This window comes from Alosa sapidissima, chromosome 3 (genome assembly GCF_018492685.1).
Source record: "Alosa sapidissima isolate fAloSap1 chromosome 3, fAloSap1.pri, whole genome shotgun sequence".
In the NCBI taxonomy this organism is placed as follows: Eukaryota; Metazoa; Chordata; class Actinopteri; order Clupeiformes; family Clupeidae; genus Alosa; species Alosa sapidissima.
Window position 1 is genome coordinate 9,856,933 of NC_055959.1, and position 25,000 is coordinate 9,881,932.

The following is a 25,000-nucleotide window of genomic DNA, read 5'->3' on the forward strand; positions in this document are numbered from 1 at the left end:
AGTCTGCTTCAAATGTAGAGCTTTGTCAAATGTGAGCATTACATTGCCTTCATTTAGCCTTCAGTTAGCCATCACCGTGAAATGTTACTGGTAATACAGAAGCGTATGTTGTACGTAGTTTGTGACATTGTGCATACATTTGTGTGTAGTGCCTGTGTGTAGCCTACATAATATATATGTTCATGTGGTTTGTGTGTTTGTGTTCTAGGTGGAAGTCAGTCCTCTGGAGAACGCCATATATGTGGTAGAGAACAAGAACCAGGAGCTGCGCACCCTCATTAGCCAGTACCAGCACCGCCATCACAATGGCAACATTAACCTACTCAGCATGTGTCTGAATGGGGTCGTGGACGCTGCTGTTAATGGAGGAATCGCCCGATACCAGGAGGTATGGACAGGACACATAAACAACAACAAACAACACTACAGAAAACCTTCCCACGTGTAGTTTGCCAGATCGGGTAGAGGATCTGTAGTTCGATGGAATGATACATAAGAAACTACAAATTTGACTTGCTTCTCATGTTGCAATACACCATACTTTCATAAAATCATGCAATATACTCTACTTGTCTGTGGACATCGCTATTTGCAAAGCCAGTGCTGGATAAACAAATAGCATGCGTGCGACAGAGGAAAAGTGCTTTGGTGTTGCTTTAATAGCCACTGCATTGGCATTACATTAGGTGATGATTACTCCAGGGGTCAGAGCAGTGTTCCATGCTATCTACATCTACAGAGCCAGTAGATCTGAGAAGTAGGCATGGGCAGTTCGCGACTGATTCGGTCAGAAAGAACGAATCCCGAAGGTGAACAACGAGAACTGATTCCCAAAACAAGAGAACTGGTTCTTTTTAACATACAAAAATATGGTCACGTAATAAAAGATACAAACGAACAGAGCTTCATCTCCCTCGACCGTATATCGCGATTGAGTCTAAAACGTGAATGAGAGTAACAGCAGGTAGCAACCACGTTGCTATGGGTAAACAATTGATAGGGCTGGCTTTACTTACGTGCCTGCCTGCAAGTGCTATAACTTGGAAAAACGCCATATGATTCTTACTGAATTCCATTCAGTTTATTTATGAAAAAAGGCACTTATGTGCTTAATATTAAGCTTGATATTTACATAAATGATGTAACACACCATATGAGACTGTGTTTTAAAGGATATTTTACTTAAGACAACCAAGGCGGTGCTCTAAAGCATATTTTGACTTAAGGAACTGAAAGAACTGAAAGAACGAATCAAACGAACGATTTGTGAAGGTGAAGGGAACTGAAAGAACTGATTCCCGGAATAGAATCATTTGGCCCATGCCTACTGAGAAGTGACAGTGGAATGAACTGCCCTTGACATGCTTTAGCTAATAACACGAACAGCTTGGAATCATATATGAAATGAAATCACACACAACTAGTCTGTGTGAGCTTGCATTACAAGTTTGCTGACAATCTCGTGGTACCTCAGAAAAAAAGAATCCCTACAGCCGGGGGGCGCTGTGGCGCAACTGGCTACAGCGCCCATATCATGTTTGGATCCAAGTGCCCACGGAAGTCCAAGCTGCGGCCATTTCCCAATCCCACCCCATCTCTTACCCCATTTGCTTCCTGTCATACTTCACTGTCCTATCCAAATGAAGGCAAAAAAGGCAAAAATATATACTTTAAAAAAAGAGATCTCTACAGCCACCGAGAGAGAAACCAATGGGCAGTAAATGGACAGGGAATGTAGTGATGTAAAGGCGAGGGCAAAAGAACAGCCTGCCTGGGTTATTTTAGGTCATGAGCAGGCCTCAACACTATTCATAGTAATACTATCATTGTAAAGTTGAAAGCCTGTCCTGCATGCTCCCCAAGCATATCTAAAGGTGTCCTAGATACACGCTGGGGTGAAGATATCCTCACATCTCTCCAGAGGGTGGCAAGGATTTTCTTGGAAGACCATAACTGATTTCATAATTGAGGTATAAAAATCAGTTTACTGTAGCTTGAAGCGTGACTGTACATGGGCTGCTTGCATTTGCCTATGTGTCCCTTCAGGCAATCTCTTCATTAAACAGTTTACCTGTGGGTGTCTTCAATCTGATAAAGGATTGTCAGCATCACAATAGCGAGAGGCTATGTGTGTTCCTGGGTTTACAAATAGAAGATAGAGAATGACAGATGGAAATTAAAGTGAAAATAATTATGCTTTCACAAAACATATTTATGTAAAAGTCTCTCTCTCTCTTGCTCTCTCTCTCTCTCTCTTCCTCTCCCTCCCTTTGTTTTCACAGGCTTTCTTTGATAAAGATTTTATCAGTAGCCACCCTGAGGAGGCAGAGAAAATAACACAGTTGAAGGAATTGATGCAGGAACAGGTGGGCAATGCACACACACACACACACACACACACACACACACACACACACACACACACACACACACACACACACACACACACACATACACACACACATACACACACACACACACACACACGCTGTGCAACCACCCCCACTGTAACACACACTGTACAAGCTTTACACACACAAACATACAAAGTACAAAATATACAAATATATCTGGGTCACTCAAATTCATGCTCCTTATTGTCTTTTTTTCTCAGGTGCACATTTTAGGTGTGGGCCTGTCACTCCATGAGAAGCTGGTGCACCCAGAAATGCGTCCCCTTCACAAAAAGCTCATTGATCAGTTCCATGTGATGAGGAACAGTCTATACCACGTGAGCTTAAACTCCATTAACGCATTCAACTGTATCCACTTGAGAGTACAAACTCCATAATTAATTTGTCTCTCTCTCTCTCTCTCTGTGTGTGTGTGTGTGTGTGTGTGTGTGTGTTTGTGTGTTTCTCCTGCAGGGTGTCGCTGCTCTTGATAGGTTAAGTCCTGCCTGCTCAGGGATCCGCAGCATTGTGACACACAGCCCTGAGAGCAGTAGGCTTTTACATAGAAACAGGTCTAAATCTCTCTCTCTCGCTCTCTTTCTCATACACACACACACCCACACAGACTCACACACACACACACACACACGCACACATATAAATGCACACACATGAACGCACTAAACATTTTGAAGTCTAATTCATGCTTGTTGATCATATCCATGTGTGTGCCTGCAGTCCTCTCCAGGGCTCTCTGCGTCTGACCGGTGAGGTTGGACCTCTGATGGTCCTGACAGATGGACTGATGGAGCACACAGAGGAGACCTCACACATGCAGGTCTGTCTAGTCCACACACACACACACACACACACACACACACACACACACACACACACACACACACACACACACACACACAGTCCTTCTCTAAACACACACACACACACACACACACACACACACACTCACACACTATATTTCTATATTTCTATATGTCTCGCACTTTAATGTCTGTATGTGGTATGTCTGTATATTTTTATTTTTTTATTGTCTATGGCTATGTCTATGTCTAAAGTATGTTTATGTCTGTATTTAAAGTATGTCTATGTCTGCATGGGAAAGTAAGAAACGAAATTTCAATTCTTTGTATGACCAGTGCATGTAAAGAAATTGACAATAAAGCCGACTTGACTTGACTTGACACACACACACACTCACACACTCACACGCTCACACGCACACACACACACTCACACACTCACACACACAGTACACAAAAGTGTAAGCCGTTCAAGTAAATGGACAGCTAATAGACCCAACATCATATGCATGACATCTTGGTTAGTGTATATCGGATCAGTATGTGCTAATTGTCCACTTCCTCGTCTCTCTCCACAGCCGAGCCCCTCCTCTTCGAGTCTCAGTTCCATTCGGTCCTCCTCGTCTCAGATCATTAACTCCGCTCCCTCCAGCACCAGAGGTCAGTAGGAGCCGCCACCATGGAGGAAGAGCCGGATACTGTAGAAGTGCTACCCCAAACAATTACTGACAAGTCTTTACAAAGACATTATTGAGGAAAAACATACCTCAGCACACCTTCCATAGTAAAATTTAAAAGAAACTAATTAGCCTACTTGTGAACCAAGATACTGTAAACTCTTCGAAGTTGTACATTTTTTACGCCATGCATGTTCATGAAAACGATATTGAGAGTGCAGCCATATTTCACATGTTTACACTTTGTCATGCCCCTTTCTCTCATCCCTCTGTCTCTTCGCCAGGCTCACCCTCCCTACCAGATAAGACAAAGAGCAGCCGGGAGCTGCTGATGCTGCTACCCCCCCACAGGGAGAGGCCCAACAGTGCCAACTACTACAACACTACTGAGAACACACAGGTACAACACTCATATCTAACAATGCCAACTACTACACTACTGTACAACACTCATATCTAACAATGCCAACTACTACACTACTGTACAACACTCATATCTAACAATGCCAACTACTACATCACTACTGAGAACACAAAGGTACGACACTCATATCTAACAATGCCAACTACTACACTACTGTACAACACTCATATCTAACAATGCCAACTACTACACTACTGTACAACACTCATATCTAACAATGCCAACTACTACAACACTACTGAGAACACACAGGTACGACACTCATATCTAACAAGGCCAACTACTACACTACTGTACAACACTCATATCTAACAATGCCAACTACTACAACACTACTGAGAACACACAGGTACGACACTCAGACACCTGACATCTGAGGTGCATTTGAATTCCTTGAACAGAAGCAAACATTCAAACTAAACATGATTTTCTCTGAACAGTTAAATTTGAACGATTTTGTATTCCATTTCGTACTGCCACTACCTCCTCCAGCTGTTTGTGAATGTTCACAAACATTCACTGAGAACTCGAGGCAAGTAGAAAACTGTTTGCAGACATTTGCCAATTTGAACGCACCTCAGTCAAGCATCGATCATTCTTCTTCTAAGTGAATAGATATTATTTTGATAATATACATATATTGATACAATTTAAAAACAGATAAAAGTGGTTCATGCATTTCTGTACTGTGCATGCACTGTGCATAGAGTGTATGCGCCCCTGTAACTGAAAGCCATCAGCAGAATCACTTTGTGTCTAAATGCACTCAAATATGACAAGGTTTGGGCACAGGAGAGTTTGTTGGGATCAATAAAAGAGGTGAAATGTAAACTTGTTCACAGACAAACAATGTCCAGCGTGGCCTACAACAGCAAGGAAGTCCTTGTAAGCCATGTGGCGATCGTCACACTGGATTCCCAGAGAGAGGTAAGCCATGCAGTAACGTTAATGCACACCTGGCACTGAGTGGACCTGAGTTTTGCCCCCGCGGTCGCTGATGAGCTGTGTCCTCTCGCAGGGTTCCCTGCCGCCCCCAGCAGCTGGAGCTTAGACGGGTCAGAGGGCAGAGAGCCGGGGCTCAACCTGCAGAACCCGGCCAGTCTGATGGCCCCCATGCTACCGCCGCGCAACTTCCCACAGGGTGAGAGACACAAACATATTAGCCCTGCCTCACATTCTGCAGGTGCACACTACAGAGGGGATCCCCCCTATGGAGCAAGGAAAATATTCCTGGGTGCTGGAGTCTCTGTTGTGGCATATGCTTGGTTGAGACAACAGAATGACATCAGTCAGAGAAGTATTGGCTGCCAAAGTACAGGTCTTCAGCCATACATGTTCAAACATGTTTTTTTCTGATTACTTTAGTTGCTCTTGGTTGGAATCAGACCCCTTTAGTTTGCCTAATTGTTCTTCCATTGTTATATTGGCATACACAAGAAAATTTTGATTACATTGCTTCATCTTTTTCAGGTCACTTCCTGATGCACTTTGATGCGTTTCAACAACATATGAACGATATACCCCCAGCTCTACCGATGCGCTCTATTAGAAAGGTAAGATAAGGGTGTTCTCATGCAAGTCTTGTATTCACATAAACCTACAGAAAGACAGAGGACCTGAACTCTCTCTCTCTCTCTCTCTCTCTCTCTCTCTCTCTCTCTCTCACTCTCTCTCTGTCGTCTCTTAGTCTCCTCTGCACCCCATTCCTGGCTCTCCACCCAGTCCGCTGTCAGTTCTGGGGGGCAGTAACTCCACCCTGTCGGGCAGTGCCAGCAGTGGCGTCTCCTCCCTGAGCGAGAGCATCTTCAGCCACTCCGACCCCCCAAGCCGACCCGAGCAGCTGGACCCGGCACCCCACCTCCCGGCCACCCACTACTGGAGCCCAGAGGATCCCGCTCAGCCTGCCGCCTACCTGCACGTCCACTTCGGCTCGGCCCAGGACCACCCGCACCCGCACTACCCGCACGGGCATGCTGCCACCGAGTCAGACGGCCTGCAGGACCCGTCCTGCACCACGCGCCCCCTGTGTCCGGAACTGCCGCACACCGCCGCCGTCGGAGGAGGAGGAGGAGGAGGAGGAGGGGCTGCCGCCTTCCTGCGGCGATCCGGAGCCCCCACGCCGCCCCCGAAGCCTTGCATGCGCGTGGTGGGAGGCGCCGGGGTGCTGAGCGACGATGAGTCGGCGAGCGTCGGCAGTGGCAGCGGTGTCCAGCCTGTGCCCCTGCCCCGCCGGATCTTCCCTCCTCCGCACACCCAGCGGGAGCTGCACCGGGCGGCCTGGGAGCAGCGCATCCGCGAGGAGCAGGAGGAGAGCACCGGGTGAGGGGGGAGGAGAGGGCAACGCTGGCCGAGTACAGTGATGGAGGCCTGCAGTTTGGATGGCAATCAGAGAGAGGGGGGAGACCGGCTGGAGTGCAGAGCTTACTACACAGAGCCTGTGCTCAGGGTGTCAGTGTGAGTTTCTCAGAGGGGGGGATGCAGGCCTGATCGGAGGCTGGGTTGGTTTATAAATATTCTCTGAGAAGCTGCTTTCATTGAATAGCTCTCATCTCCTGCCGCTCCACCATAAATCCTCACAAGACTTTAATAATCATAACCCCCCTACCCCACCTTCCCCCCGCCACCAGCTCATACTCTGTAGAGATATAGCCCTTGAGCACACAGTTTTTTGTGCAGCTAGTCCTTTAGCATGCTTGTTTGTTTTTACACTTGAATGTTTTGTGAAGTGAAACACAAAATAACGCCTGCCTCTTCACTTTTCCCACATTTTCCCACAACTGATTATCAGGGTCAAGCACAGGGTTGACAGTATGGTTAGATAGCAGCAAGATTAGGGGCTAGGATTTTAGAACGAACGTTTTAGGAAGAGATAGGCTTCAAGGCGGATTCAAGGGCAAGCATTTTAAATGACATACCAAGTCAACGTGAAGAGACAGGAATGGTCTCTGGGTTTTGGTGTTGATATGGAACTGTCGGTGTTCATTGATGATGGGGAGAAGAGGGCTTGGGGAAGTGCGCTGAAGTCTGATGTGATGTGTGGAGGAGTATGGCGCGGAGTAGCCAACACTAGTAGCTATAGATGCTCACATGGTGCGGTGGTCACACGTGATCTGTAGCTGTAATCTAATGCCCTCACATCACCTAATTGAGATCTTATACACGACAACCTAATAGAGACCGTCGGCAACTCATCGGCAATCTTCCCAGGAAGTCACACAACCAATTAAGCAATGATGCTAGTGCCGAGCACATGCTGTGCTTTTGGAAGTGTGCCATTTTCCTCATTCATATTAGCACCTTTTTTCTGGCTGTTATGTCCAGATTAAAAACACACAAATGTTTGCACAAACTTTCACATTTCCACAAACTGCATTTTTAGAGACTAATTCCATATATATATACAAACACTGGCAAAGAGTATCTCATGAAACATATATTAGCAATATCACTATACCCAGGGTACGTGGATGTCAAGAAAAGACTGATACTTGGATTTGACAGGACTGAAATAGTGACATCCTGCATGATAGGCTGTTTTCCTGCTTAGTTTAGATATGTGGGGGGTATATGCAATCCCCCAAGAGGATAATACACTGTAAGTATCTATTTTCTTTTGCCAGTCTTAGACTCAACAACTGATGGCATTTTCCCAAGACTCTTATGGGGTCCATGTGAAAACTTTCCTGTGGACATGTGTGTGTGTGTGTGTGTGTGTGTGTGTGCATGCATGTGTGGCTGTGAAAACACAACTGTGTATGTGTGATGCACATAGAAAAAATGATCAATCACAGGTGTTCTTCACTCGCTCACACACGTACACACTCATATATATATATATATATATATATATACACACACACACACACACACACACACACACACACGGCTCTAAAATACCAAAACGCCTCCTGGCCTTAAACGCATTCTCATTCTGCTGACACCTCATAATCATCATGATGTCATCATAGTTGGCCAGCCTGCTTGGATTTGCCCATGATGATGCGTCGTCTCCCACAAAGAGATCGGTCCATCCCAGTGATCACACATCATCACATATTGATACGAGAAGTTTTCATATGCACTCTCCTGCCTTGTTGAAAGCGCCACGCTTTCTGTCAATGATATTTGTGTTTGGTCCTTCTCACCGTGACGAGAAGTGTAGTTGAAGTGTTGCCGTGTGAATACTGTATGCTTGCCCGACCCAAGCTCCCTCTCCCCTCACATTAGAATCATAGGAGAGACTATTCTGAGAGACAGAGTGGGTCCAAACACTCTGGATTTCCTTTGAGTTTCTCACTGGAGTTCTGGCTAATGTCACTTCTTCACACACTGATGTGGTTCACTTGAGGACTGGTTTGGAGGGCTCTGGTTGGGGTGGTGTTTGGTGGGGGGTGGGTTTTCCCTCATATTGAACCATGTTAGTGCGCCTTGCCGTTTTACATAAAGTATTACTCTGTGTTCAGGAGACTCTTATTTTTGTATTTCAGGACACCAGCAAAGGTGTTCAGTGGTTGAACTCTGTGTACGTATGGAGCGAAAGTTTTTTGAGAGAGGTTTGATAAATTAAGAGTGCATTATGGGAAAGGCATGAGCTCAAAAAGATAGAGGAAAGAGGATGTTTCCAGTGACCTCAGACATGGTACCGTCTTTGTTCTGTGTAAATACTCCCAAATGCTGTCAATATCAATGTTTAAAATGGACAAAATGATTAGAATTGACATAATTAGAACTTCAATAATTTATATACTGGAACATGTGCTATCTTGTACATATTGTGTCTGCATGAATAAACATCGTTCCGAGTCATAATTCAAAACTCTTTTTTATCAATATCTGATACCTCATAATAGCCTGGCAAATATTTGAACATTTTAGCACAATCTCAATCGTGGCTCATGTATATTAAACAAAATACATTCCAGTTGGGGTTGTAAAGGATTTTTGACATTTATAAAATCCTATGATTTCATTTATTGACCTACACCTGGCATTGTGTTTGTGTAAAGGCAGTTACCCCTCCAGACCCTCTTAAAAATGATTCATGCATATCTGGTTACAAACATTTTTAACAAGGCAGTTCTGTCCTTACACTTGCTGCTGAAACAAATTCTGTTTTGATTTCTACAACATCTTTACAAAAGTAAGTGGACTTCATCTTCAAATTGTGCACACTCAAATATGTGTATGTGGTGTGGAATTCATAGGTTTTTCTTCAGAGTAAAATTTGTTCTTGCAAAATGAAAATAAACTCAGCCCATGCATACACAAACATGTACTGTCTATTCACAATTATAATTATACAACCTGCTTGTAACTCAATTATGTTGAATAAAAATGCTACTAAATAGTGCATTATTGTTTCATGTCTATGTTGTGTTTTTATATTAACCATAGCACACATACAACCCCCCCTTTGCCACTCAATGGCATCCATTGTCATCATTTTGTAACCTGCCTAACTGCGTGTGGCATATAAATGATTAACCTAACTACTAAAAGAGTGGGGGGATGTTGAGTGTATTTTTCTTGCATGCAAGAACAACTTCTGCAGAAAGCAAAATTATTTCTTCTCAATTATCCTTACCCTATTACAACTAACAGTCCACAGTTAAATACGACTGTTTAGAGTAAAGACATTCTAAATATCACAAATTTAGGAAACAACACAACATTCAAACTACACCACTGACATGTGTCATTTTATTGTTACAATTTTAGTTTAAAGCTTTTTGTCTCTAAAATGCATGGAACTGGAAGAACACATATAGCAATGAGTGTATGTAGACCAGCATACACTAGGGAGTCCTTTTCCATTTTTTCAGATTCCCAAGGCCTGATGATTTTCCCATAGCCACGCGTGATAGTCGTTCAGCTTGTGGTCATCAGGCGTCACCTGCAACAATGTGGCTGGGCAGTCTGTATGTGTTTCCTCTTTTATAGATGAAGGCATCTAGTGGGTAATGCATGTGTTAAGATTTGCGTCTCTCACCTGTTTCCACTCCTCCACACAAAAGATGCGGTAAGAGTCATTTCCGTATTTGCCAATTCCATGGAGCTCAATGGGATACCTCCACTGCTTGGAAAGGAACTCATCTAATGAGCAGACAAATTAAAACACATGAACACAAATGGATGAAGCTGCTAACACTTACAACATGGCCACCAATAGTCTAAGTGCAAAAGTAAAGTGCATTTGAGCATCTAAGAACACATAGGCTATCCTCATGGTTAAAGTTTGCCCTAGGGAGGAATGTTGTTGCTGGAAAGTTGTGATGTTCTGTCTTCCACTGAAATATGTGGAGCTGTGAAAAGACAACTGATTGTTCTCATGTTTAGCACATCTAATCAAGACAATATGTGTGACAATTAATCGATTTTTAATCAAACATGCCATTTGAACAAATTATTTGTGCGGCTTGCAAGTCTGCCCCAATGGTTAATCTTGTCACCACCATATTGCCATTGCCATATGATTCTTATATTCAGGTCATCCTCAATGTTTGGCAGACCGTGAAGCTCATCTAACAGGACTGCTGTACTTCTCAGGCACTAGGCATGCTCACCAATCAGAAGTGGCCCAACTTAAAGAGAAATTTGTAATATTGAACTGAAGCTTGACTTTCATATATATGGCAAATCAAATCACAATCTCAATATCTGTCAGAAAAATCACCATTAGATATTCCTATATTGTGCAGCCCTACGTGGTTCTAATGTGTGCACAACAACCTCACCAGAGAACCGGATCAGGGTTTTGGCTCTAAGTGTGTTGAGGCCCAGTGGTTGCAGAAGATCGGCCAGAGGTCTCCAGTCACTTTTCCTGGTCACCTCTGCAGTTGGGAAGCCGTCGAAAAACTGCCACAGCACAGGCAATGCCATTTTACCTGCACAGACAGTACAACCTATACTTGTAAAATACTCATGGTAATAATACAGATCGCAAGGGAGGTGCATGGAAAATGTATGTTAGCAGTCAACACTTTCAGTAAATGAGAACTTCAGAGAACACCATACAACATTTAAACATGTAATTACATTTAATAAAAAAAAAAAAAAAAAACATTCCAGGAAGCTGTGGTGCAAGCGGTTCAGGTTCAGATTTGATTCCAGTCTGCGGTCAAGTCCTGATCCCACCCCATCTCTCTCTCCCAATGCGTCCTGTCTCTCTACTGTCCTATCAATATAAAGGCAAAAGCCCCAAAAAACATACTTGGGGGAAAAAAAAGATTCTAAAATTAAACTGCATCTGTTATATGTAATTATTATATTTACCACTGGTCTTATTGAGGAAAATAGTTGCCACCAGGAGTTTCCACGGGTCATGAAAGAGGGTTTCTTGTACCAGGTTGAACGGTGAACGAGGAGGGGTCCATTTCTTGAATGCCTTCCGCTTGGGAGGACTCAAGCCTAAACGAAACAGAAATAGCACGTCTTTTCATATTTCATTATCTTGATTAATTTATACATACACATTTTATATTCATGTTTCATGTGAGGATGCTACAGCTTGGATTATTTATCACACACACTATCCAGTATATTGTGTACAGGAAAGTATTTACAAAGATGTAAGATTTCTCACAGGCTCTCAGCGACTTCCCACTGAAGTAAGGACTACGCGTGCGTTTGTCCCCAGCCAGGCTGGTTTCTAAACAGGAACAACAGAGAAACACACAGGATTTCACTGACCAGTGAGTGAGTGACAGAAAACAGCATCATGGGATAACTCCAGTCAATTTGATGTTTTCATTTTTAAATTATTGGTTTGTGAAGCTCACTGCTGCTTCTGATGGGGGAGTGGCATTTGGATTCCCCAGCGATCTGTGACGGGACTTGAAGCCTCTCCTCCCCTTCAGTGGGCTCATCTGTTTGCCCCTTGCTGATACTCTGCTCGCTTTCCTTATGAGATTCAACAGTCCAATCTTCTCTTGTCCTATCCTCTTGCTCCTCTGCAACTACCTCCTCTCCTTCACTCTCAGACGGAGACTGCACACTCAGGCTAGGTGCTGATGTCTCAACAACATCAGTCTTTTCTGAGTTGTCATTATCATGACATGTATCCCTCCCGTTCATGTTCAGCCTCCTCTCCACCACTTCTGTGCATTTCTCCTCTGCTTTGGCCTCTGGGGTCTGTGGTGCTGCTGAACCATTCAGTTCAGAAGAGAAATACCGTGAGGCATCACTGACCAGTTCACGACTTCGCCGTTTTCTGGTTTGGTTCTCCCTTGGTCTCCCTGATGGTGCTGGTTTCCCATTAGTCACAGATACTGCAAAACTTAAGTCACTCAGTGGCAGCCCAAGCCCAAGTGTACTGCCCTCCTGTGAGAGCAGGTACTCTTGCAGAGATGTCCTGGACCTAAAGCGCTTTCCCTGTGGACTACAAAGTCAAGGTTGATTTTACGTAATAATGTCCAAATCACCTGGCCAAAAAAGTATATTATTAATACATTCACTGACTGCATTGTAGCCTGCTAGTGCAGACGCCCTACTCCACATGTGAGGTAGCCTAATATAACAGGCAAGATTAAAGCAGGATGTGCCACATCTCCATGAAAATAAAGACATAGGACTCTCACTTGTACACTGAACACACTGTAGCACCAAGACTATATATCCATACGTTATCCGTACCTAATGATGTAGACATCTGTTTTCCCAGCAGTTTTCCCCTCTTTGCGCTGTCTTACTTCTCGGGTCCAACCCAGAGGTAGACTGGTGTCAGCGATTTTAACTTCGGCTTTAGCCATCATCACATCACTTGCTACTTCTCGTGTAAGTTCATGACTTGGTCAGCACGGTCATCATAGAAATCATTTGTGACTTAAGATATCGCCAAAGTGTACTGAAAGGAAAATACTAAGGAACATCAAAAACAAATGCAGACGGATTTCCGCTGTACTTCTTGCGCATGGGCTACTACTACTACTGTAGGTGCGCATGCTCGCTTCGCAGACTGTCATGTAAACAAGCCACTTGGCTAGCTAGTTAGCATAGCTACTTTTTGCATCAGTAAGAAAGAAGGGCTACAGATTATCTGTACTGGCGAGCTTTTTTCTAACAAAGTTATTTGAATTAAGACCATGAGAGCCGTTCCAACGTGGATCGATAAAGTGCACGACCGTGACAAGGTTGAGCAATGGTATGAACAACTGTTTTTCTTTTACTCGTATGAAATGTCTTGTGGCTAACATTAACCACAGTTAGCTAACGTGAAAGGTGGATAGCAACGGCGGTTACTATGTAAACTATTAGAGGATTTGCCCATTGAAAAGCTAACTTAGCAGGATAGCATATAAATGGGATGGGAAACCAACCAGATGTTTTGACGTGCACATAAATTTGGTTCTTGCCAAATCTGTCTCTATACCTGTATTTATGATCTTACTAGAATTAGATTAGATATGTCATTTTGTGTAGATAACGTTACAAATGGTGACCAATGTTTGCTAACGTCAGTAGCTGCCAAATTACTGGTAGCTTACATTTTGATAATGTTGGCTAGAGAACAGTCTACAGTGTTGAACAAAATAAAACAAAACAATGGAACGTAACTTATGTTATATTATGTTATGCAACTTAATACATTTTGTTAACATCAACGTTAGATGTTACTGTCTTGTATTGCTGTATTGCAACAAATTGCATTTAGAAAATGGGCACATGAGACTTGATTGTTGTGCTGTAACTACACATTTCTCCCTACTGCAGTATTTATGATATAGCCTTCAAACCGGATGGCTCTCAACTCATTGTAGCTGCAGGAAACAGGGTGCTGGTTAGTGATGCTCATTATTCAAAATTGATAATGACATGACTGAGAAATGGATAGCCATACTGATATCCTTTATTTACTTCAGCACATTCTTAGCAACACTTGTGTTGTGTTTCAGGTGTATGACACATCTGATGGGACCTTGATACAGCCTTTAAAAGGACACAAGGACACTGTCTACTGTGTGGCCTATGCTAAAGATGGTTAGTAGGCCTACATCACTGCAAGTAAAGATAGCTTATGGCAGTACAATTTCATAGATCAGTCTCTTTCCTTCCCCTCTTCTAACTCTGCTTATTCTGATGACTTTTTTATTTTATTTAGGAAAGCGTTTTGCGTCAGGTTCTGCTGACAAGAGCATCATCATCTGGACATCAAAACTTGAGGGAATTCTTAAATATACGTAAGGCTGCTACACCTGATCAGTGAAGTGTACCTGCCATCTTGCACGTATTTTAATTCTCCTTTAATCTTGCATGTAGATTTTGAAAATTGGTTGTTTTCATAGTGGTCTGTAGCCTTTAGGGATTTTTCTTTGGTTAAGTTTGGTTAAGTTTTTGTTTAAAATACTTAATTTGTCACTGGTACTTTTAGTGGCTTTTAAAGCAAATAAAAATGAATGACAGGCCCAAGTGTGTATTTTAGAACATAGTTTGAAGAATAATGACAGGTGTCAACATTTTTGAATGATTTTGCTTTGCCTTTTTCTTTGTTTTACTTTGTATCTCTCAGACACAATGACTCTATTCAGTGTGTTTCGTACAACCCTGTTACTCATCAGTTGGCCTCCTGTTCCTCAGGCGATTTTGGTAAGCGGAGCAGCCAGTGTACTCACAAAGCCTCTCTTCTAAAAAGGAGGTTAACCACCTGACAGCCAAGTAACATCCAGAAATCATCCTTGATACTGAAAAAGTTTTAATGGTGTCTAGTCTTAATGATAATGTAATTATTTATTTCTATTGCATTTCCATTATTTACATTGACATTTACAGTATTTATTTAGCAGATGCTCTTTATCCAAAGCGACTTATGGTACATGTGTCTCAAGGGCACAACGGTGGAAGTCGGGAATTGAACCCACAACTTTTCTGGCTACTGCAAGCTAGCCTTAACCACTACGCTACCCCTACCCATTATGAAAAGTTTGATTTGTGATAATGTGTAAATCTGATGTTTGCAAACTTTGTATGTAACCTTTGTAACCTTTGCCAATGTAATCTTTGCTTGTAGTATGATAGGAGGAGCACAATTTATAAAACAGGATCTGGGAATGTGTTTTTTCCCCTCCTGAATTCTTTGTGAAGTTGTTCTGTTTCCTGCAGGTCTGTGGTCTCCAGAGCAAAAGTCGGTAAACAAACATAAAGTCAGCAGCAAAATCACATGCTGTGGGTGAGTTGTCATGCTGTATAAGAGCATCACCCTGGGAAACAACCTTGCAGTTCAATGTAACAGGCCTTTTTTGTAAGCTTTTAAGGAGGAAAGCCAGTCTTGGTTGAATTTTTTTTTGTCACAGTTAATTTGAGTTGTTCATTTGAGTTGAAAACAAAATGCTGAACTCACATCTTGTCAGACAAGAACAGGGTGTAGCGTCGAAGCTTTATAAATACATAGTAAATTGTATGAATCAGTAAAATCAGGGACTGCAGTGTTAAATTGTCTTTTATTACAGTTTTGTATATATATATATATATATTTCTATATATCTCATTATATCCAGTAATATTTACATTCAACATATTCTTTGCAAAGATATTTACTTTGACAGAGACAAATATTTTGATGCCAGATTGCTTGATGACAGACGTGTGTGTGTGTGTGTGTGTGTGTGCGCATAATACAGCTGGACGAATGATGGGCAGTACCTGGCTCTGGGCATGATGAATGGCGTTGTGAGCATCCGCAACAAGAACGGAGAGGAGAAGGTGAAGATCGAGCGGCCGGGCGGATCCTCCTCTCCTATCTGGTCCATAGCCTGGAACCCCTCAAAGTAGGACACCACATTCTTCTACAGCAGGGGTGGGCAAACTGCGGCCCGCGGGCCGGAGCACTTTCATCCGGCCCGCCGAGCATTTCATTTGGTTATCAGGCTGCTCGCTATTTTTTCCTGTGATAGACGGCGTTGGTTAGCTTTACTGCAAACTGCTTTTCACTCTCCTTAGAGAACGTTTACAATGTCAATGTCAAAACATCATGTTAAATAGAGAGAACATTATGTTAAACTAAGTTAACTCTTAGTTATCTCCTTTGCAGCAGATTTAATGTGAACATTATGCAATCCATTTAATTGGGAACGCGTCTGCACTCACGAGAGGGAGAGAGAGCCGCAGGTTCCAGCTGGCTTGTCATTGTCGATCATTGATATCTCCTTATAAGAAACTGTTAAAAGGAAATCATGAAGGCAACAGTAGTTCCCACTACTGACCATTTAAAAACTGTGAGAGGACCCAGCCGTAGGTACAGCACTAGCCATAGCGGAGCAGGCAGAAGATCCTTGAGAAATAAACGTGAATTAAAGCGACTGTCTTAAAGCGACTGCACAATTTATACATTTGTTAAACATCATAAAATTAGCAGTATTTTTAAGCAAGTAATATTTTTAAATTAAAATAAATACTTTTCATACTAAATTATACGCTATTATAAATGTGTGTGGAGGGGGGGGGTTTGTTGTGCGGCCCGCCGGCCAATTTTAAAAACCCAATGTGGCCCTTGAGCCAAAAAGTTTGCCCACCCCTGTTCTACAGTCAAACACACAGCCACTCCTCTGTGCCGTGGTCACCGTAACCCCATCCCGTTTTATCACTCATTTAGTGTAAACACACACACACACACACACACACAAACTGTAGACTGAGTGGTCATGTTATTGTACATCTGAAATAGTCTCACCATGACAGTGGCAGGTCCCTAGTGTATGAGGGGGAGAGTCAAGGAGAGGGGATAGTAAGTTCAGCTCATGGGAATGGCGGGGGCAGACTGCAGGAAATGCCAAAAACAACACAGCCACTCACTGGTGATAGCTAGGCCAGGGTGTGCTAATGGCCAGCAGGGGGAGCTGTTTCATCACAGATAGAGCCCTGAGCCGCAGCCATGATACAAGTGCCTCCCACTTTAAGATCTAAGCTACAGGTGTTGGTAAGTGGCGTGAAGTACATGAAGTGAAAGTGATGATTGAGTGATGTTGATATGGAGCCAGGATTAGTGCAGAGAGTAGTTGTTAGCTGGGTCCCCTGGCAGTGACTGGCAGATGTGGACGGCCTTCACCAACTGGGACGAGGCGGACCAGGAGACTGTAGAGGAGGGCAGCTGCCTGTCGGACGAGGAGCTGGAGGCTCTGGGCCTCCTGCTGGACAGGCCAGAGAGCGGCAGGGAGACAGGCAGTGTGGCAGAGGAGGGCCAGGCAGAGAGAGCAGGGCAGGAGACAGACGAGGAGCTGCTGCTGCAAGAGGTGGACAGCTGTGGGCCACTCAGGTACAGTAGAGACACACCGTGAGCTCCACAGCACTGAAACAGCTACTTTTCCACAGTTTCATTTAAAATGAACATTTACTTTTAGTTCATTGGGTTTGGTTATTGGGTTATAAAGTTGGTTATTTAGAATTGAGAATCATTTGATCATGAGATTTTTATGAACTTCATGACAGGACATTTCCTTACATATAAATAGTTATATTATGATGCAGTTTACCCCAATAGTAAGACTTTAGAAGATACTGTTTTAACAAATTATCAGGTAGGAATGTATCAGGCAAGAATCCGCTGAATCTTATGGTATCACTGATGACACAAAAAATAACAGTTCTCACTTACTTCTTTTGCACCTCTTGCATTGCCCACAGGCACGATATACCAGATCAAAGCTACATTAATGTTGGTGTCAGCGATTTTTGTTGAAGTTAGCTGTTTTGAAATTCAAAAACCAAACAGATACACTCTTGTCCTTCTGTGTTTGCCCCCAAACATCCACATTTATTCTGGTTTGACCAGGGTGCATGATTGACAGCAAGATCCTTTTCCTGATTGGTTGACAATCTTTGGTTCCCTCTTGTCTGTATATGGGATATGAGTTGTGTCTTTCTCCAAATGCGTTGTTGTCATGTACCAGAATTTGTCCCCCGAGCATATTGGGGTCAGAATGGGTCCAAAAATATTGATCATTTACCTCAACTTGAAAATTACTAACTTGCCTTATTTGCCTGAATGGTGGGGGACGTTTCATCATGTTTTATATGAATTAGATTGCCAAGCCTCGTATATAGTCCAGCAAACAATACATTGGCCTCAGGCAGATTTGGCTATACTGTATCAGTAACAATGTAATAATGTATTAATTCATCTGCTTAGTAGCTTATCTCATTCCCTGGAAGCGATCTTGATGTTATCATAGACCAAATGAACTATGCAGGCTATGAATGTTGTAATGGGTGTGTTTTGTGTATGTGTTTAATAATGTTTCAGACATGCTCATTGAATATATTGCAAAGTGCCTAAGAGATGTCTGTATGTAATTGCCACAGGGATGAACACAATGATATTTTGGCAGTGGCTGACTGGGGCCAGAGACTCTCATTCTATCAGCTCAGTGGCAAGCAGGTCAGTGCTGGCTACATCCACATTTTCATGACTGCTCATACGGCACAGATGTATTTGAATTAAGTGCTCTTCCCAGTGCTGACATTGCCAATGATGCTAAATCTCTTAATTATGATCAAATGGACACTCTTAAGCTGTTGATTAATGGGCTTCCTTTATGAGATGGAGATTACAGGTTCAACTTCCAGATGAATGTAGAGCTCAGAATTCTGTCTTGCATTCACCCTGATCATCGTTGACCCATGGTGTTGTCATAGCAACAGCATAAAAACACAAATACATCGTTACAGGAAAAGAATGGGAGAAGGGGCTAGGGGTAGCAAGGGGCTGTGAAACCACGTCAGACATTTCAGAAATCCCTGCTGGTTAGACTTGCTGCTGCTGAGGAGCTTGTGCCGAACTCTCTCTCTCTCTCTCTCCCCCCCAGGGATTCATGGGAGATGTAGTAATTACATGGGTAAATATGCAGCTCATTAGGATTCTGTGGAAAGCCTAGGCCCTGTGCTCCCTGTGTCCCAGCACCCTCTCCCCTCCCCTCTGCCTCTCCTCACACTCCAGACGGTTTTCATTAGCGCTCTATGAATAGTGTCTGTGAAAAAAAGGGGGAAAAAAGGGATTGTTGTCCGAAGTGGTTGTATTTCGGGGTGGGGGTACTGTCAGCCATAGCTGTGCTCCACTGAGGAGAAACAGATGCAGCAGTGGCCAGCTCCAACATAAGACTTGTGCAAACAGACCTCGAGTGTCTGCACAATGGAACCCATTTAGAGGAATGATCTCCTCTCTTATTTTTTCACCTCTCTGTCTTCTGGCCCGGCACTCCAGGGACAGCTAAATGGATGCTTTACGGCTTTGATGTGAGGAGGGCTTGTCTTCAGACAGGACCCAGAGCCCCGTGTCCTCCCCTCGCCCATCTCTCTGCTTTACTGCCGCTGGCCTCGGTTCTGAAGCGCGGCTCCTGACTGTCCTGCCCTCTACTGGCCTCTGCTCCCCTCCCTGCTATAATGGGCCCTGGACTGGCTCTCGCCTGCGTGCTCTTCCCACAGTTTGCTCAATTCAACTCGCCCTCCTGTCTACTCTCTCTCTCTCTCTCTCTCTCTCTCTCTCCCCGCAGATAGGGAAGGACCGGCTCCTGAACTATGACCCCTGCTGCGTCAGCTACTTCTCCAAGGGCGAGTACATTGTGATGGGGGGCTCCGACAAGCAGGCCTCACTCTACACCAAAGACGGCGTGCGCCTGGGCCCCATCAGCGAGCAGAACTCCTGGGTGTGGACCTGCCGCGTCAAACCCGACTCCAACTACGTGGTGCGTACACACCCAGTACCAACCCGACCCAGGGTGGGCTGCCTGCCTGTCTGCCTGCCTGCGGGTGTGACTCGGGGCTGATTAACAAAACCAGATTGGGATTGATTATTTATTCACTGAGGCCACACACTCATGCGCCTGTCTGTGTGTGTTAGGACCATAAGGTTGGCTTTTGAATGTGGTCTCACACCTCAGTTGTCACGTTATTTACACCTCCAGTCTGATCCATGAAAGCGCCCAGGATCCAGATGCTTGAATCCTATATATAGAAACATCATGTCAGGGATTCATGGGTAATTTAGGGGAAGCATGTCGGGGTGAGAGTTTTTACACTGTTGCAAAATCAGTGCTGAATATGGGGGGTGGCAAGCTGTGAAGTGAAGGCAAAAGGAGAGGAGATTAAGATGTGAAATAAGAAATGCTCGAGAGACTCGCCCTTCTTGAGTCTGAAAGTCAGACTGTTGAGGACAGCGTGTTGACTGAGTGTTATCTTGCAACATCGAAATGATACATAATGAATTTAAATTTTTGTTATATTTTTAACTTGGAGATTTTTAACTTGGAGAGTTTGGATTGTGGTGATCACACCACAAATTTCCCTGAATTTCCCCTCGGGGATCAAGAAAGTATCTATCTATCTATCTATCTATCTATCTATCATGGGAATGCCTGTTGCTGTTTTAGCTCAGACGGTCGTCATGGGTGATGGTGTTGTGTTGCCTTTTTGCGTGTGCAGGTGGTAGGCTGTCAGGACGGCACCATTGCCTTCTTCCAGCTGATCTTCAGCACCGTTCACGGCCTCTACAAGGACCGCTACGCCTACAGAGACAGCATGACTGACGTCATCGTCCAGCACCTCATCACTGAGCAGAAAGGTAGAGACTGACCCGCCAGGCCACTGCACACACACACTCTACGCTCTGGCCTGACAGAGGACATCAGATCTAACTCTCTCTTTCTCTCTCTCTCTCTCTCTCTGTTTCTCTCTCTCTCCTCTCTCTGTTTCTCTCTCTCTTCCTCTCTCTCTCTATTTTTCTCTCCCTCTCCCTGCCTCTCTGTCTCTCTCTCTCTCTCTCTCTCCCTCTCCCTCTTTACCAGTGAGGATAAAATGCAGAGAGTTGGTGAAGAAGATCGCCATCTACAGGAACCGGCTAGCCATCCAGCTGCCGGAGAAGATCCTCATCTACGAGTGCTACACGGACGACTCATCGGACATGCACTACCGCGTCAAGGAGAAGATAAGCCGGCGCTTCGAGTGCAACCTGCTGGTGGTGTGCTCCCGCCACCTCATCCTCTGCCAGGTCAGACCCACTGCCCTGCCCAGCACAGCACCCTCGGCCAGGGCACAGGAGTGGGCAGTGCTTAGTGTGCTTAGTCTGCCTTTCAGCTTATCATTCGTCTTTGGCTCACTGTGTCTCCAAGAAATCTATATGACTATACATTCAAACCACAGCTAATGCCAAAGAATGTTATGGGAAGCTTACCAAGCCATAGTTTAGATTTTCACGTCAGACTGTATGTACATACACACACACACACACACACACACACACACACACACACACACACACACACACACACACACACACACACACACACACAGAGACACAGACACACTCATCTGTGGTTTTTCTGATAGACAGCTTTAGATGGTGTGCCTTTGTGTAAGTGTGGATTTCCTTAAATCATGTTTAACACTGTGCTGAGCTCTCTATAAATCTCTATCCTGAATGGCAGATGTTTTGTGTTTCCTCCACAAGCCACGGTCTGTCCCGCCTGGCTCCCATCAGCTCGCACCATGCTGTGTGTGTGTGTGTGTGTGTGTGTGTGTGTGTGTGTGTGTGTGTGTGTGTACGTGCATGTACAGTATGTGTGTTCTAATGTAATGATTGCTAGCTAGAGGAGGAGAGGAGAGGAGATTTCGCTGAAGGCGTTTTTGTGGTCAGCGACTGCTGAATGCTCTGCGATAGCACAAACATGATTCTGAGCAGGATCTAGCATCAGACCACAAATCACCTTTCCTCACATTACTGCTGAACTGTGCCTCACCCCCTGTCAGCTCCAATCAGGTCTGTATGTGCTAATCCAGAGTGTGACGTGTGCGCGCTAATGGGTGTGTGTTTTTTTATTTTTTTTTATTTTGTGTTGTCATGGTGTCGATGTAGGAGAAGAGGCTTCAGTGTCTGTCCTTCACCAATGTGAAAGAGAGGGAGTGGCTGATGGAGTCTCTCATTCGCTACATCAAAGTGATTGGCGGCCCGCCAGGGAGGGAGGGGCTTTTAGTGGGCCTGAAGAACGGTTCGGTGAGTCCCACACCGTTTTTAGAGCTTTGCCACCAACAGAGAACCGGTTCCGTTCTGGTTCACGCTGCAGATGTTGAACATTTCAACCAAATGTGAGTCAGTTCTGAACCGGAAAAGCTGATTTGGAGCTGGTACCAAAAAATACCCTTTTTTCCCTCTGAACGTGTACGTGGACGTGTAATTTTTACATTTCAGTTATACATGGAATACTCTGTTGATGACGCTTTCTTGGTTCTTTTCAAAACTGGTGGAAATGCAGGCTGGGTCAATAGATAGCACCAAGGTTCAAAGAATTCTGAACAGAACCGGTTGAAGAACCAGTTCTCTGTTGGTCAAAAAAATGCCATTGATGTGAACACATCTTTTCTCTAAGCATTATGGATCATTGACCAGCATCTGCTTACAGTACAGCTCACCTATAGTCACACGACATCTTGAATGAATCTACTTCACACCAACATAAATCTATCACTGTGATATTTATGATTTCATTCATTCACTCATTTCATGATATCATTGTTGGTTCATCACTTGGGAATGCACATCTCACACAGACACACACTGTACCAGATACACACGACCAGATGAGATTAGTCACGGAGTGTGTGACCGCGGGAGAGAGCAATCAAGTCTCTACCGCAAACGCGCTCGCCCTACTTCCACAGTATTCACGAAAAGCTGCCTTTTTTTTTTTTGTTGCTGCGTGTGCAGATCTTGAAGATCTTCGTGGACAACCCGTTCGCCATCACGCTGCTGAAGCAGAGCACATCGGTGCGCTGTCTGGACATGAGTGCCACGCGCAGCAAGCTGGCCGTGGTGGACGAGCACAACACCTGCCTGGTCTACGACATCCACACCAAAGAGCTGCTCTTCCAGGTCAGGATCTCACACAAGGGGGACAGGAGGCAGGTCACTCTGCCGCTGCTGCTGGTTATAAACGTTGATTGGTTGCTATAGTCAAGGTTTTTCTTTTAACTCTTAACTTGTAGATAAGAGGGGCACTGTTAGTTTCTCAAGGGTGCTGATGCAACTCTTCAATGTACAGTAAGAACATATTGAAAAACTTCACTAAAAGACAGTCTCCTGCTGCTCTGGTCATTACATGTAAACAGGAAAACTCTTGTGTTTAAAAATGCTTTTTCTTTATTTTTAAGAAATATGTTTCTGAAGATGAGAAATCGTTCCTTATTGTATGCATGACTTGCGTCATTAATGAATGAATGAATAACTGAATAATCTATGAGGGGAGAGTCCCTAGTGAGTTCCCATGCAGCTGGAAGTTGTCAAATATTCATGTTATCAAACTGGTCATTGTACTAGTGATGCTGTGTGCTGTCAGCAGGCCTGCTGCCTGTAACTTTGTTTGGGAATTGTTTTAGACTTTTCACATCATATTCAGATCATATTCAGGGCAGTTAGCGAATGTTCCACTCCATGGGAGTTGATGGAACATGGCAGGCGTCTGACTCGTTCACACATTGTCACATGATCTTTTTCTTTCTCTCTTTCTCTCTCTTTCTCTCTCTCTCTGTTCTTTCTCATGTGCAGGAGCCCAATGCGAACAGCGTGGCCTGGAACACCCAGTGTGAGGACATGCTGTGTTTCTCGGGGAACGGCTACCTGAACATCAAGGCCAGTAACTTCCCTGTGCACCAGCAGAAGCTGCAGGGCTTTGTGGTGGGCTACAACGGCTCCAAGATCTTCTGCTTACACGTCTACTCTATGGCAGCAGTGGAAGTACCCCAGGTGTGTGTGTGTGTGTGTGATTCTGTGTGTGTGTGTGATTCTGTGTGTGATTCTGTGTGTGTGTGTGTGATTCTGTGTGTGTGTGTGGTTTGTGTGTGTGTGGTTTGTGTGTGTGTGTGCGGTTTGCACATTATTGCTTTGCATCTCCTATGCTACTCCATCTTCTACTCAGAGTTCTTGACAGACATGATATAGTCCCTCAGCTGTGTTGACAGAAGTGACTGATTGCCTTGCTCCCTGTCCTCGACCCTTCTCTCTCTGAACAGTCGGCTCCCATGTATCAGTACCTGGAGAGGCGCATGTTTAAGGAGGCCTATCAGATCGCCTGCCTGGGCGTGACCGACAGTGACTGGCGAGATCTGGCCACCGAGGCCCTGGAAGGTCTGGATTTTGACACCGCTAAGAAGGTAGGGGTGTGTGTGTGTGTGTGTGTGTATGTGTGTGTGTGTCTGTGTTTGTGAGAGGGAGAAGTGTCAGCAACAATGACACCAGTGTGATTTGATTTTTAATTTGAAGCGCTCTCTCTCTCTCTCTCTCTCTCTCTCTCTCGCTGTTCTATTTCCTGTCTCCCTCCTCAGGCCTTCATCAGGGTGAGGGATCTACGCTACCTGGAGCTCATCAGCAGCATCGAGGTGAGCGAGGGCCCGTGCTCTGAGGGCAGTGCCCCCTCAGGACATAACAAATGACCCACCAGAGACAAACTCTCCTCCTCACAGTCTCACCTCTGAAAAGATCATGTTGGAATGCTAGATTTCAGGCAGGCGCTGTGGCGCAACTGGCTACTGCAGCCGTACCACATTTGGGTCCAAGTGCCCACGGGGACCTGGTTTTGAGTCCGACTGGGGTCATTTCCCGATCCCACCCCATCTCTCTCTCCCACTCACTTACTGTCAATCTCTAACGGTCCTATCACAATAAAAAGGCAAATATATATATATATATATATATATATATTTAACATGTTTCAA

General features: G+C 44.4%; 3 protein-coding genes across 5 annotated transcripts in view; 2 read left to right on the plus strand and 1 right to left on the minus strand.

Annotated features, from left to right (window-relative positions):
• Nucleotides 1–9,667, plus strand: part of LOC121705106 (dedicator of cytokinesis protein 3-like) — a 42,865-nt gene extending 33,198 nt beyond the window's left edge. For both annotated transcript variants that reach the window (XM_042085876.1, XM_042085877.1), the window contains exons 44-54: nt 209–388; nt 2,283–2,366; nt 2,615–2,731; nt 2,868–2,965; nt 3,132–3,231; nt 3,793–3,874; nt 4,176–4,291; nt 5,158–5,242; nt 5,334–5,456; nt 5,786–5,868; nt 6,003–9,667. In XM_042085876.1, the coding sequence (XP_041941810.1) occupies nt 209–388; nt 2,283–2,366; nt 2,615–2,731; nt 2,868–2,965; nt 3,132–3,231; nt 3,793–3,874; nt 4,176–4,291; nt 5,158–5,242; nt 5,334–5,456; nt 5,786–5,868; nt 6,003–6,638 (1,704 nt within the window). In that variant the 3' untranslated portion in view covers nt 6,639–9,667. The remainder of the gene's footprint in view (nt 1–208; nt 389–2,282; nt 2,367–2,614; nt 2,732–2,867; nt 2,966–3,131; nt 3,232–3,792; nt 3,875–4,175; nt 4,292–5,157; nt 5,243–5,333; nt 5,457–5,785; nt 5,869–6,002) is intronic.
• A 336-nt stretch (nt 9,668–10,003) lies between these two features.
• Nucleotides 10,004–13,273, minus strand: mbd4 (methyl-CpG binding domain protein 4). The gene is made up of 7 exons (XM_042085961.1): nt 12,947–13,273; nt 12,094–12,692; nt 11,898–11,963; nt 11,588–11,722; nt 11,050–11,199; nt 10,305–10,408; nt 10,004–10,208 (listed from the first exon to the last, which is right to left on the minus strand). The coding sequence occupies exons 1-7, from the start codon at nt 13,063–13,065 to the stop codon at nt 10,134–10,136; spliced, it is 1,248 nt and encodes a 415-aa protein (XP_041941895.1). The 5' UTR covers nt 13,066–13,273; the 3' UTR covers nt 10,004–10,133.
• ift122 (intraflagellar transport 122 homolog (Chlamydomonas)) overlaps nt 13,264–25,000 on the plus strand; it is a 31,603-nt gene continuing 19,866 nt past the window's right edge. Inside the window, exons 1-17 of one of the 2 annotated variants that reach the window (XM_042085889.1) lie at nt 13,264–13,454; nt 14,024–14,090; nt 14,206–14,290; nt 14,412–14,490; nt 14,820–14,896; nt 15,410–15,476; nt 15,928–16,074; nt 17,325–17,558; nt 18,605–18,680; nt 19,792–19,983; nt 20,720–20,858; nt 21,082–21,284; nt 22,149–22,286; nt 22,998–23,162; nt 23,835–24,032; nt 24,299–24,439; nt 24,611–24,664. In XM_042085889.1, the coding sequence (XP_041941823.1) occupies nt 13,396–13,454; nt 14,024–14,090; nt 14,206–14,290; nt 14,412–14,490; nt 14,820–14,896; nt 15,410–15,476; nt 15,928–16,074; nt 17,325–17,558; nt 18,605–18,680; nt 19,792–19,983; nt 20,720–20,858; nt 21,082–21,284; nt 22,149–22,286; nt 22,998–23,162; nt 23,835–24,032; nt 24,299–24,439; nt 24,611–24,664 (2,121 nt within the window). In that variant the 5' untranslated portion in view covers nt 13,264–13,395. The remainder of the gene's footprint in view (nt 13,455–14,023; nt 14,091–14,205; nt 14,291–14,411; nt 14,491–14,819; nt 14,897–15,409; nt 15,477–15,927; nt 16,075–17,324; nt 17,559–18,604; nt 18,681–19,791; nt 19,984–20,719; nt 20,859–21,081; nt 21,285–22,148; nt 22,287–22,997; nt 23,163–23,834; nt 24,033–24,298; nt 24,440–24,610; nt 24,665–25,000) is intronic. The other variant, XM_042085890.1, reaches the window with a different exon arrangement.